The 14410-nt window shown below is 49.5% G+C and overlaps 1 protein-coding gene across 3 annotated transcripts in view; it reads right to left on the reverse strand.

The window, feature by feature from the left end:
* col15a1b (collagen, type XV, alpha 1b) overlaps positions 1-12513 on the reverse strand; it is a 29778-nt gene extending 17265 nt beyond the window's left edge. Inside the window, exons 1-5 of one of the 3 annotated variants that reach the window (XM_057056359.1) lie at positions 12370-12513; positions 12183-12247; positions 1470-1657; positions 1092-1301; positions 812-964 (exon numbers count right to left, since the gene is read on the reverse strand). In XM_057056359.1, the coding sequence (XP_056912339.1) occupies positions 812-964; positions 1092-1301; positions 1470-1657; positions 12183-12247; positions 12370-12380 (627 nt within the window). In that variant the 5' untranslated portion in view covers positions 12381-12513. Of the gene's footprint in view, positions 1-811; positions 965-1091; positions 1302-1469; positions 1658-2806; positions 3507-12182; positions 12248-12369 lie in introns of those variants that run through there. The other 2 variants (XM_057056357.1, XM_057056358.1) reach the window with 2 other exon arrangements.
* Positions 12514-14410: the final 1897 nt, after the last annotated feature.

Below are 14410 nucleotides of genomic sequence, written 5' to 3' on the forward strand. Positions count from 1 at the left end.
CTGCCATCAAGTCCTTTACAAGTCCCTTAGTTTGTTTTTTTGTTCAAATCACAATTTGAACTTTAACTTTACTTATTGCTGTGGAATTGTTTTGCATGTACATCAGAGGCCATTTAGGAGATTCCTCGCGGAAGAAAATCCATCTTTCTCATCCCATTTTCGACATTCTAACAGGACGGAGTGTTGGGTTCCAGGGTTGTGCTGCGTTGTCCTGCAGGGGGCGCTGTGGAGCACAATTGGCGGCAGCCGGCACTGCAGGCGCACCTGTGGGCAATTTACATCTGCCCCTACTTAAGCAGGTTGTGCCTGTCTGTCGGGGCCAGGGTGCTGGTTTGGTTCTTCTTGTTGAGTGTTGTGGCTTTGCTTGGTCCTTCCCTGCATGTTTGAGGTTTTCACGCCGATTGCTGGACCGGAGAAGAGCAGAACCTGTTCCCGAGTTCTCTGCAGTCCAGGGGGGCTGCTTCCTTGGAGGACTCACCCACGGACCTGTAAAGTACCGACGTTGACTCCCGTGCTCCTTGCAGTCTTGGACTGCTTCTGTTGCCCCATGCAAGAACTCTGTTAAAACCCCCCGAAACCGTAACACGGAGAGCAGAACCCAACAATCCGCCTCGTTTTCAGCACATTTTCTATCTGAAGATTTACCCTCAAACATGTGACCACGTTTATAACCTTCTATCGAGGTCTCCAAACATCCTGGTGTGCATATTCATTGGCTTTTTGGATCACATTTACATATTATTATTTAATCATTTGTGCATCTGTAGAATGCTGGTTGGAACTAAAACATGTGGTGAATTTCTTGGCTTACCACAAACTTGTCGAGTCCTGTGACTCCAGCATTTGATACAAAAATGCCTGAATTGCGTGAGAAGGTGAGTCTGTCTGGTGTCCGATGGAACGTAGTCCTGTCGGCCTCCCCACAGTCCATGTAGAGACGCACCTCTTCATGCTCCACCACCAACTGAGACACACCACATTCACTGTGTTAGTTCATGAACAGGTACACGGAGCTTCTGACTAGAAGGTTAGCATTATTGGCTCAATTATTTGTGTAGATTCTGCAGAAGGTGTCGGGTGCCGGCTCCTACGGTGAATCGGGTCCACTGCTCTGTCATGTCAGGGACGGTAAAGGCAGCAGCTTTGTGACTGTCAGACGCCTGCTGTCCATCAGTGTAGTAGAGCAGGATGCTCTGGAGGCCCCCACGCACTGGAGTGAGGACCAAACCCAACTCCACCACCTTCTGATGGGCATCAGTGATGGCAAAAAGGACTCCTCCTCTCTGGGTGGCCGGACGCACCTGTGGCAGCCAACAAGCTCAAATCAACGCGAGCCTGATATGAATGTTTCAGCCATGTGCACCCCGGTGAAAACACGTCTATGGTGTATTTGGAGTGTAGCTCAGTTGATCTGAGCTGGACCCCATGCACTGGTAACTCCGGACAACTCTGAAAGGATGTGGGCTTACAGTGACAATGATGGAAAAGTCCCTGTAGAACGACCCTGGAAGGAAGGTCGCAGTCAGCCGTCCAATGTTGGCATCGGGCCCGAAGCTGTATGCTGGGAAACCCTCGAAGCCAGGAACGAAGGAGACGGAGGGAGGGAGCGGGACTCCGATCAGCTGCATCAGATCCAGATGACCTCCTGAAGCTCGGTCTGACAGAACGAATGTGAAACAACGCGAGTCCGTTAGAGAGGAAGTTAAAGAACACGAAAACATGAGGGAATCCTACGTGACAAGAAGCCAGAGGAGCAAAACACTACGAGTGACCGACCGCTGTCGTCACCAAAGCTTTGATGTTGTGCTGCTCCAAACAACCAGTGATCCCAACACAGCAACGATAATGCAGGAACCTTTCAATTTTAGTGAATCTCCTGCTCAGAACTATTGGTGGAACACATCCTTTGATGTATAAACAAGACCTTTTCATCTGGACTTTAGAAGCAGCTTCAGGCAGGAAGAGCAGCATCACACTCATCTTCACATGGATTTAATGAGACTCAGCTGCTGCTTCGCCACGCTGCTCAGACATAATCCCCCTGAACACTAAATACACACCCTCCTGGGCCGGTGTGTGTGTGTGTGTGTGTGTGTGTGTGTGTGGTGACAGGATGTTGTCACATGGTCAGAAAGAGACACCAAAACCAGGGTTGCTGGAATCTGCTGCTTGGCAACAGTGAACTTGTAGAGATTATTATTCATAACTTGGATGGCAGCCATCAGAAGTAGAGCAGGACCATGTTGAGAGTGTTACTGGGTTGAGTGGTTCCCAACGGTCCTGTGAGACACAGACAGAACTCTCGCTGTGAGTGGAGTCGATCATCTCATCAGCCTTCACATGGTTGCTGGGAGCCCTCAGCAGACCACAGCGTCCCACAGCAGCGGTCCACTTTAAGAGAGACTAATGAGAGATCAACAGGAATCTGTGCTGATCCGTTGGAACGTGTGACCTGAGGAGGTCGCGCTCCATTCTTTGGGAGATGAAGGTCATTTCAGCCCATGTGAGAAAGCCCACTTTCCTTCCCCACAGGACAGCAACATGGGAGCTTCCTGCTCTTCTCATCCAGCTGAAGGATCCAGCTTCTGCTTCCTCATCTGACGTGCAGATGATCCAAAAATGAACCCTGGTGCCGCCTGTGCAGCTCACACCAACTGAGAGGATGATGATGATGGGATGGTGTATTGTCTGTGCAGGGAATCAGTGCGGCGCTGCCGTGACAACACTAACATGTGACTTGGCTACACGCAGCAACGCACCAAATGTTGCATCTCCCTCTTTTTAATGGAAGGTTCTGGGTACTCACCACATTTCCATTGTTTCAGTGGTTTGAACTGGGAGCTGCCTCGGCTGCCTCCACCTGCAGCCTTCGCTGGAGCTAAAGTTCCAGCTTGGACAGTCCCGGAGCCTCCAGGGCTGTGGGAACTTCCCTCCACAGACTTTTCCATCACCACGTCCTCCTTTGACAACCATTCTGTTGTTTCCTTGGCATCAGAAGAGGCAACAGAGGCAGAGGTGTGGGAGGGAGGCGAAGGGCTGGTTTCAGGATTGGCGCAGATGAAACTCAACCACTGAGCTGGTGCTGGACAGGACAGGAGGAGGACGAGAGCCAGAGGAAGGTAAAAGGTGGCCATCTTCTCGGTGTGGCCTTCACTCACAGTGAGGAATGAAAGGGTGGAGAGTTCTGATCCAGGAGAACCACTTTAAGTTCCTGCTGCAGCCACTTCATGCTCCTCCCTCTGCACAGTCACGGTTCTGGCTCTTATTGTGACTCTCCAACATCTCTCTCCTCCTCCTGCTGCTCCCCCCATGGAAATACACACTTGCCCCCTCCTCTCTCAAACTCTCACTTGATTTTCTCTCCTCTCTTTGTGCCACAGACAGTTACAGAGTGACTTGAATCCCTTGTGCACCCCCTTCTCATTAATTACACAGTGTAATTTAATGACTAAAACTTTTTAGGATTGAAGCCATAAACTCACTTCTAATGTTTAAATCTGTCTTTGTTTCTTTGACACTGCTTGAACCTTCAATATTAAATGTTTTAGGTCTAAAACTTGCTGAAATGACTTGATGGACATATTCTGATGCATGAATGTGCATCGCTGACGTCCAGGAGCCTCCGTCCTGCTGCCTGGAAGTCTCTGAGTTTAGACTCTGTTAGAAATGATCATGCAAGCAAAAATAAGGTGGCCAGTTAGAAGCCTGGGGGAGGTTTCATTGGTAGTGGTTCCAGCTGACTAAAACACTGGCCCATAAAGGGAGCAGGGCCATTTGTGAGGAGTAAAACAGCTGATGGGAGCAGATGTTTAGCATGCTACTGGGTTACCTGTAGACTGAGGTCTGACTATCACACAGCTGGAGATCCAACAGCATCGGAATGGGGAAGAGAGGCCAGTTACTGTCAGTGGCTTTGAAGGTGGCTGGTTGTCAGTACCAGACGGGCTGGTCCGAGTCGTTCAGAACTTGCTGATCTCCTGGGATTTTCACCCACAATCATCTCCAGGGTGTCGAGAGAAGGTGTCCAGAGAGCACCAGTTGTGTGATGATGTGAGAGGCCAGACACCCAACAGGTGGAACCTTGAAGAAGATGGGCTAGAGCAGCAGGAGGCCACATTGGTACCCCTCCTGTCAGCTCGGGACCACAGGAGATCAGAACAATGTGTCCTGGTCTGATGAGTCTGGATTTCAGCTGCAACATTCAGATGGTCGATCAGAATTTGCTGTAAACACCAGGGATCCACTCTGGCTGGTATCAAGGGTTCAGGGTGCTGCTGGTGGTGTAATGGATTTTCTTGGCACACTTTGGGTCTCTCAGCACCAGTTGAGCATCATTTAAGTGCTGCGGCCTCCCTGAGGATTGTTGCTGACCATGTCCTGGACAACCACAGTGAACCTTGTTCTGATGGCTACTTCCAGCAGGATGCTGCACCATGTCACAATGCTGAGATTTCAGATCTCTAACTGGTTTCTTGACCATGGGCTGACCATGTCCTCCAGGGGCCTCCACGGTGACCAGACCTCAGTCCAGTGAAGCAGCTATAGGATGTGGTGGAACAGGAGATTCTCATCATAGATGTGCAGCACGCAGACCTGCAGCAACTACGAGATGCTCTCATTTGGCCATGGACCAAGATCTTTGAGGAGTGTTTCCAACACCTTGTTGAAGGTGTGTTATGAAGAAATAAGGCAGTTCTGGCAGAAGAGGATCCAAGCTTTCACTGGCAAGGTGGACCTAATAAAGTGGCCGGGGCGTGAACGTTCAGGAAAACAGTTGTTCCCTCAACAAAGATGATCTCAGCCGTCCTGGACTAGATAGAACCCTAACCTTAAACAATTACATTTAGACTGAATAATGTGAGTCAAATGACTCCAAAGATTTGAAACATTGAAGCAAATCTGAAACTGCAAACATGATTGAATGAAAAGCTCGTCATATGAAAATGGGATGTTAGCAACAATTTCAATGGCCTCATTTAAATCAAGTTATTTGTGGCAAGACGGGGCCCCAGACCAGCGTCTCCCCAACAGACGGGCGCTCCTCAGTCACAGCATCGATGTGGAACCTTTATTTAGGATGAAATCCTTCACGAGCCACTTTATTACAGGACAACATGTGGAATTTGTGCTGCTCTTTTTACTTCACCGCCATACCAGCAAGGAACCATCAACCCCTGAGGGAGGGAAATCTGGACTGGTGTCCAGTGGAGCAGATGATCGGTTTAAGATTTAAGGACAGGGGCAGAAAAACCCAATCTGACAGCAAGGCTGATTAGTCATGGGGTGGGCAGATGGGTGAGGGGTCTCCTGGAAGATCCCCTTCTAGGATCCTGCACCTAGAAACACATTTAGAAACTGAGCGAAGCCCAAACAGAAGGATCCAAATTAAGGACCCAAACCCAGGGGCTGGTGACCAGTGTGCTGCTTTAAACCCCTGACAGCAGCTTTGTGACCTTTCACCTCTGAGATGTGGTTACAGCTTGCTTCTGTGGTAAGCTCAATAAAAGGCTCTGTAGAGACACACAGCCATCTACAGAATGTCAGCTGATAATATCAGAGGAAAACCCAAACCATGAGCTTTAAGGAACAGCCTCCAGAACCCAGAGACCGGAACCAGCCACAGATCTGGAGGAGGCTTATAAAAGACCCCATTGATCTCCCTAAATGAGCTTCATAGATCCTGTGAGCACATGAGAAAAGGGTCCAGAAGGTCAACCAATACGGCAGCTCCACCAATCGGGCATCTGGAGGGAATCTTCTACACCTGACAGCACCTGAAGCACTCTCAGATGGGGAGGGAACAGGAAGTGCAGAAGAACCAGGAATGAACTTTCTGCTCTTAATTCATCTCATCATGGTTGGAGGAACCCATTAGCACCCGCCCAACAGTGCATAGCGACCCAGACCACCACGCAGACCAGGGAGCCGAGAGTGGTTCGCCAAAAATAGGTCATTCCCAGTCGTGGCTACTCCACGTTGCTTCCTGTTCTATCCTTCGTGTGTTGCTGCTTTGCTGTCTGCTAACCATAAATTCCAAAGTGACTGGCTCTAAATACAAGTTCTGAACGTTGCCGCTCGTTTGGACCTACAGTCACGATGTTGCTCAGAGAAGAAGGTGAACCCCATCTGTGTAGGAACCACCTTCACGGTGCTGAGAGGCTACGCAGAACCGTAATGAGGCCTTCAGTGTTGGGCCTCATTTCTACACAATGACCCTGTCACCACTGAAACGTGTGAATGTTTGAGGAGGATTCAACAATTTGAAATCAGCAGTAATTAAACTTGAGGCCCGTCCGTGTTGCTTAATGTGGCTTCTGTGGCCAAACAGCAAAAGAAATGGACGATTTTATGCAATAAGCTACTGAAAAGCTCCCACATTCTTCCAACCTTCTCTCTATGCACACCCTGTATGGGGCCTCTGGATTCCTGAGAGAGTAACCCTTTCACCCTTCACCTCCCGCTCACTTCCTGCTCTACCTAGCAACCGCTGTAATAATAAAATCTAATTGGTTTACTGTCAAAGCAGATCACATGAGCATCCCATCAATTAATGCACATTAATAACTGTTCAAGTGACAGCAGCACAGGTGTCCCTCTGAGTATGACTTCTTTACATGTGCACGCACGCACGCACGCACACTCACACGCACATGTGTAAGTTTGTGGCCAAAGCTGAAGTTGCTGAAGTGCAATCAATAAAATCACTGTAGAAGATGACCCCCCCCCCCGTCAGGGTGGGGAATCCAGCTGGAACATCTCCAAGGCAACTGTCCGTTGTACCGTTATCATCCGTTGATTATGTTTATGCTCCATGCGTGGCGGTCCGTGCCTACATTAAGTAGAATTAAGTGAACCGAATTCAGTTGGGATCATTGGGAGATCGGTGGAGGGCGGAGCTACATCAGCATCATTATCAATATTCCGGACTAGTGAGTAAGGATTTGAAATGACGTGATTCCTTAATGTCGGTTGACTTATCAGGATTACTTGAAATACATTTCTGACGCTCCTTTAATAGAAAAATAAAATAAGCTTTTTATGCTGTGTAAAGTGGACTTCAGTAAGAGGACTCTGTCGACTATGAAAGGATGATGGCACCAACGTATATCACCCCCCCCCCACACACACACACACATGCACTCTGTGTTTGGGAACAATGGAGCGCCACCTGCTGTTGTGCCCTGACCATGCTGTGAAACACTGTCTTGTGGCTCACGCAGGTGCCTCTCACGCAGGTGCCTCTCACGCAGGTGCCTCTCACGCAGGTGCCTCTCACGCAGGTGCCTCTCACGCAGGTGCCTCTCACGCAGGTGCCTCTCACGCAGGTGCCTCATGCAGGTGCCTCATGCAGGTGCCTCTCACGCAGGTGCCTCATGCAGGTGCCTCTCACGCAGGTGCCTCTCACGCAGGTGCCTCTCACGCAGGTACCTCTCACGCAGGTGCCTCTCACGCAGGTGCCTCTCACGCAGGTACCTCTCACGCAGGTGCCTCTCACGCAGGTGCCTCTCACGCAGGTGCCTCTCACGCAGGTGCCTCTCACGCAGGTACCTCTCACGCAGGTGCCTCTCACGCAGGTGCCTCTCACGCAGGTGCCTCTCACGCAGGTGCCTCTCACGCAGGTGCCTCTCACGCAGGTGCCTCTCACGCAGGTGCCTCTCACGCAGGTGCTTTGCGTTCTTGCCGCTGTTAGCATTCAGTCCTTCGAGTTTTGAGGCGAATAAAGAAAACAAGGGAAACGTGCGCGGAGTCTTTCCTGCCACAGTCGGACAATCGTTGAATGAGGAGAGCGTAGAAATGTGCAATATAGGAATCAGGCCTCTGAGATCCTGTTGGGCCATAAATATCTGATCAACTCCATAAAACTGAGCTAAAGACTTGATCCTGCATCAGGGAAATATTACCAACCAGCAGCCAGAAATGAAAATATGGAAAATGATGTTTTCATGTGTGGCTCAGACAGAAAACTTGTATAAAACTAAATATCTGTTTCTTTAAAGAAGGTAAATTAATTAATAATGTATGGAGCCATGCCGAAGGTGCTCAGCCTGTTTCTGGTCCACCTTAATCTTCTGAATCAGTTGACAGGGGATGAAAGAAGATGACCCATGTGTGATGACCCGAACCTTCTTACTCAGCCTGTTGACCTATAGTTTGTCCAGGCGAGGGCGCTCAAGAGCTGCACTCTCTCAGGAGCCTCGTCTCAGCAGCTCTGGACCCACAAAGTGATCCACTTCATAAGGATGTCTGTGAAGGTGCTCAGACCTTCACCTACCAGAGTTCCTAAGGATGCTCTCTATGGTGCTCTGACCCAAGTTCAGTTTAACTTCCTGGAGACAGAACAGTATGTGTGAGCCAGAAACACTGGCTCCAGTAACTCTGAGACTGTCCACCACTGCTCCTTGGACAGGGAAGGTGGGGGGGGGGGGGGGAGGCTCTTCTCTTTGTTCTCATGACAACGCTGATTAATTCCTGGGTCTTGGAGTTGTTGAGGACCAGGGTATTGTTCTCAGATGTTCCCCCCTCTCTGTATTCCGATTCTCTCTGATGAGTTTCACTAATGTTGCACAAGTTTGATTATAGCTGGAGGTGTGAATGGACGAACAGGGGTGGGAAGTGGGCTCAACACAGCCCTGTCAAGCAGGAGGACGGAACACTCGTGGGCAGTGTGGGACTAGTTTGTTGGCACCTGGATGGCCGTCATCAGGCTGCCGGGGCCACCAGTTGGTTCTGCCAGTTGGTTCACCAGCCATGAGGTGAGCTGGATATCTCCTACTATTGTAACAGATAGATCTTAAACTCATGTGCTTAGATACTGACACAAGCTCAATCAAACGTTCAAATCAAGACTTTAATGAGGGTGTTTCTCCAAAGATGCCCTCCTTCAAGGAAAGCTGCTCATGGTCCACTCAAGAGACAACAAGGCAGATCTCCCTATTAAGGGTGAGGGTGAGGGTCAGGAAGCCCTGATTGATGTATCCAAGACTAGACCATCTGTTGTCTGCTGCTTCTGCATGTGCAGCGTGGAGGACGGTAGCTGTGGCTCTGCTCTTCCATGCTGATGCTAATGAAGCCTAAACACAGGCCCTGGCTTTCGACACGCCAGCCTGTCAGAAGTGCTCACATGATGGGAGGACTTGCAGCACTTCTCATGGTAGCTGTCCAGAGCTTTGGAGTGTGGACACAGTGATGTTGTGTCGCACCACGACCACTTGTTGTATACTGGAAGTGTTGTTCACAGCACTGGGACAGTCATCTGACTTCAGCTGCTCCGAATCAAAGATAACCTTTAGAGAAGGGAAACTATCATCTCATGGTTGCTCCACATTCTCTCTGCTGGAGCAGATCACTGAACCACCAAAGCAAATCCCAATTGTAATCTTGACAAGGTACACCTGCAGCCACCTTATCAGGATTAATTAGGGGAATTTTCTGCCTTCTTTATGGGGCTGGAAGCATCAGTTGTGTTGTGCATGAGTCAGGTTGGTGCTCAGTCCTGTGTGACACCTGTTAGAATCCATGTGATGAAAGAACCAATTAGCAAAGAACAAAGGAAAGAGTCCAGACAAGGTCAGCCAGTCTGGAAACTCTCCAACATTTTGAATGTGTCCCAAAGTGCAGTCACAAAAACCCTCAAGCGCTACAAGAAAGCTAGCTCACATGAGGACTAACACGGGGAAAGAAGTGTTCATCCGAGTCAGTGGCCTCAGAACAGACACGTTAGCAGCACCTGAGATTAGAGTCCAGAAGATACCCTCCAGGGTTCTGGTAGCAAACACAGGAGACGGCATGAATCAGGCCTGCGTCACGTCTGTGGATATGTCCACTACGCCACGTACGGGGATTCTCTCACGTATGTCAACTGTATCATGTCTGTGCACTGTGTAAAATAAGTGGACTATATCACGTAAATGGATGCTACCACGTCTGTGGAGCGAATCGTGAATAATGTGTCACTTATGTTGACTGTATGGTATCAGTGGACTATCATATTAGCCTATATTAGGTATCTGGGATTGTACGTAAGTGGACTGTTGACAGTATCACCTTTGTCGACGGTATGACGTCTGTGGACTGTGTCACGTCTGTGGATAGAACTAATTCAAGCTAGCTTCCTGGTTGACAGAAAAGTGGTGGATTTTCCTCTAATCTCTAGCAGCAATAAGACTTTCTTTGTGTTGCTCTCTCTGCTCCTAGCACAGAAACAAACCTCAGGGATGGTGACTCATGATCAAGTTGCCATGGAAACACTATACATAAATCTCAACAACACAATGACATTTCAGTGCCCTCTGTCACAGAAGCTCATGTCTGCCATTAGGAGCTTCACTGCAGGCACTGAGGTCCTTCAGCATAAATCTCATTAACTTTCCATCTTGCAGCTCGGAGCTGAAAGAGCTTCACGTCTCACAAAGAATTGGACATTCTTGGCCTCAACTTTCCACTGAGTAATATTTTCCCATGGAGCCGATGGGCGCACGCCTGCAGCAGTGACACCTTGTACAGTCAGGCCATTGTGCCCAACTGTGCTCAAATCAAAGTCAGCGTGGCCCAGTGAGCACATTCCAGAGGAACGCCACTGCGGCGAGCCCGCTCGCTCGACCCAACACGTATGGAGCTCTTTCAAGCAGCTCCTTCTTTCCTGGTTTCCCACTGAGGAAACCTGCTGAAGTCAAAATGCACACGAGTGCACCAGCATCAGGAAGGGACTTCAACCAGCGCCAACCTGGCCTGGACAGGAATGTCTCCTCTGAAACGACCCCTGCTGGGCTCCTCTCACAAGCTCCGTTTGGGCTAAACATGGAGGCCTTTCAGAGCAACTCAACCAGCAGCAAATGGAAAGTGAAGCTTCCTGCAGCAGCGTTTCAGGGTTCCAGGCATGGAAACATGGAAGGACTTTAAGGACTTGGGACTGAGGTTTATGCTGTTTCACAGGAAACACTCACACACACACTAAGAGTCCCCCAGCAAGTAATGTGTATACAGACCTATAGAACAGACCTATAGAACAGACCTATAGAACAGACCTATAGAACAGACCCGTAGAACAGACCTATAGAACAGACCCGTAGAACAGACCCGTAGAACAGACCTGTAGAACAGACCTATAGAACAGACCCGTAGAACAGACCCGTAGAACAGACCCGTAGAACCTTCTCAACCAGGTAATAAAACAAAAAAAACAAAAACAAGTGTCCACATTAAAATGTTTGTTTCTACATTTGTTCTTTCCCTGAAGGTTTTTAAAGACTTAACGTTGGTCTCGGTGGTGCACCACGGGGGGGGGGGGGGGCGTTAGCCGCCCAGCAGCCACCTCTGACTGACCCCTGACCTCCACCTTTCTGAACTCTTGATGATCCTCTAACATGAATCTGCTGATCTGCGCTCTCTTGTCTCTGGTGCAGGACCACGTTTCTGCTCCAGAACGTCCCCGTCCACATGCTGACGACACGGAAACACACGTGCGGAAACCCTGAACACACACACTAAAGATGTCACCTCTCACCCTGGTGTAGAGCCTGAGCACATCACACACACACACACACACACACACACACACACAGAGCTGCATACAAGCAGCCCCACAGCAGGAAGTCAAGGGACCCTCCAAGGGTGAACGTGGGTCTAGAAACGAGGGCTGACCCCCGTCAGCAGGGCTGCATCGTTGCTGCGGGGGGGGGGGGGGTCCAGCCACAGGCAGCAGTTATCCCCGTGACCCAAACTGAGCTGCTATTTCGCTCCAAACTGCATCAAAGTGACGTCACATCTCATCTTTTTTCCAGGAAAATATCCCACCTCTCAGGAATTGTTGAAAATGTGCATTTGACCCGGAATGCTCATAAAATATTGCCACGAATTTATACTAATTCATGAAAAAGAAAGCCCAACTTGTATTTTACCACAGAACAATGAAGCAGAGAACAGTTGCAAATTTAAAATGAAATCATAAACATAATTTTAGGGTCAGATCTTTTCGGTTTGATATGTAATTCCAATCTTGGAACGTCACATTTGTTCAATGTTAACAGCGGAGATGAGCTAAAAGATGAAGCTATAACGTCACGTGACGACTGCCATGTTAAACCAAAGCCAAGCCAAGGTTCCAGGAGTGGGTCGGTAATTCTAGAACCATTGATGAACCTCTCATGGATCCTTCCTGAGACCACCTCAAGCTGGACTCTTACCTTCCACAGTGTGCAGGGTCGGTGCCAGCCGCCACATCAGGAGGAGCCGCAGGGCCAGAGACCACCTGAGGGGACATGGACACGCTGAGGGCTCAGCTTCAGCCTCACAACCGTGTGGACGCTGAGCGGGAGGGGGGGGGCGGACATGAAAGCTACCAAAAGGTGCAGAAAGCTGAAGAGGACTCACCCCTGAAACATCTCAGCCTGAAGATGAAGACAGACCCAGCTTCAAACTCATGAATGTGATGAAATTCCAGTAAAGTCCCAGATGCCTCTGCCTCCGTCTGCCGGTCACTGTTGCTCTCCCCCTTTTCTCTCACTCCTCCTTCTCACCGTTCCCCTCCCCTCTTCCTCCCATAACTTTCTCCTGCTCTCTCCCCCTCTTTCCTTCCATCTCCCTCCTTCTCCCTCACCTTTCCACTCCCCCCCCCCTCTCAGTACAAAGCCTCTCAGTTCTGAGTCTGAGTGACTCTCAGACCCCTAAAGTTGAGAAATGTGAAGGAATCCCCCCATGAAGCATTAGCACATTACATCCCGAAGCATTGGCTCAAAGGTCTTCAGCTGTACAGACTAATGCCACTGGGGGCAGCGGGCAGCCTCAGGCAACATTAGGTTGTGTTGTCACGCACTCACATGCTGATCACATCTGTCCGTGACCACACAGACAGGCTAAAACAGGAGCAGGAGTAAAGAACCACGGGTTCGCAGTGTATAAAGATGTGAACATGCAGTAGCTCCCTGCAAGAGCCATGGAAAATGCTGTAAATGTGAGAATTCATTGATAGAAGTGATGTCAGAGCAATGTGATAACATGATATTCAAGAGCCTCCAGAAAGACCTGGTCCACATCTGGATGTGCTCCATCAGGACAAAGGGCTGCCCATCCTGTAGAAGGGATCTACTACTGAAATCTACTGAGCACGCAGACAAAACCAGCTTCAGTCTCCTGGTTAGGATGTTCAGGCTGGTGAGGCTTTGATCCAGCTTCCTTTGATCTGGCGTCCTCTGGATGGGACCACAGCACATTAGAGACGCTACAGCGGGTGCCCTCACGTTAACGTCAACTCACGATCACGCTGAGATCTGGAACGCCTGACGTCAGACGTTCACCAGGTCAGGGGGACGTTCCTTCAAACCAACTTATTTTCTGCTACAAAAGTCATATTTTAGTGTAAATATCATACGTGGTGACATGAAGAAGCCTTCTGGATAGAAGGCGAAACGTCTTCAAAAGAGCAGAAAAACTCTCCAGTTGACACAGAAAACTACCTTGGATATAATATGTGGTGATGAAAAGTGATTTCTTTTCTTCAATGGGAGATTTTATCAGGAAATAAAGTTGAACGTTGCAGCAGATCCAGATGATTGACCTGGATCAGCATAACTAATAATGATTATGACGTTTACACCGTGTGTAGGGGTGAAGATACTCCCTCTACAGTCTTCGTGTGTGTGTGTGTGTGTGTGTGTGTGTGTGTGTGTGTGTGTGTGTGAGACGGTTCTCTAGGAGCCCGTTCTTGTGTGTGAGATGACCCAGCCAAACACTGTGTGGGACAAACAGGAAGCCATTTATCCGGTGCCAAGTTCCCCTGAATGCTTCCCCGATATTGTCCTTGTTGTTTTGCGATGATGATTTGAGGGATTATGGGATGTGAGTCTGGGACAGTTACATAAGAGACAACAGGAGTCCAGCTCTCATCTGGGACACAAATGCACCACCTCTTGACTGTGTCAGGGAAGAACCATATTTATGAGGTCACATCAAGGAGCTGAAATGGTTCATGTGTGAGGGACAGCAAGAACGATGTTTTATACGTCTGTCACCTCATTTCCTCCTTAATGGACTTCCTTTCTCAACGTTTCCCGTCTTTTGTCTCGATGACGTGGGTTTCCCTTCAACACACAACCATGGTGACTTCATGAATTTCTACTGGAGAAATATCTTTCAGGTGGCAACATCACTTGATAGTGAGTCCTAATTGGAAGACATGCCAGTGGTGTATTTGGTGAGGACTGCAACAATAGGCAGCAGCCACGCCGTGGGCCGCAGCCCCGGTGGGCCGCAGCCCCGGTAGGCCGCAGCCCCGGTGGGCCGCAGCCCCGGTGGGCCACAGCCCCGGTGGGCCACAGCCCCGGTGGACCACCTCAACAAGGAGGCACGGAGAATGCCCCCCCCACCTCACAGACATGCTCCACCACCATTGTCCTTCACTAGAGAACTCAGCCCC

This window comes from Takifugu flavidus, chromosome 15 (genome assembly GCF_003711565.1).
Source record: "Takifugu flavidus isolate HTHZ2018 chromosome 15, ASM371156v2, whole genome shotgun sequence".
Taxonomy (NCBI): Eukaryota; Metazoa; Chordata; class Actinopteri; order Tetraodontiformes; family Tetraodontidae; genus Takifugu; species Takifugu flavidus.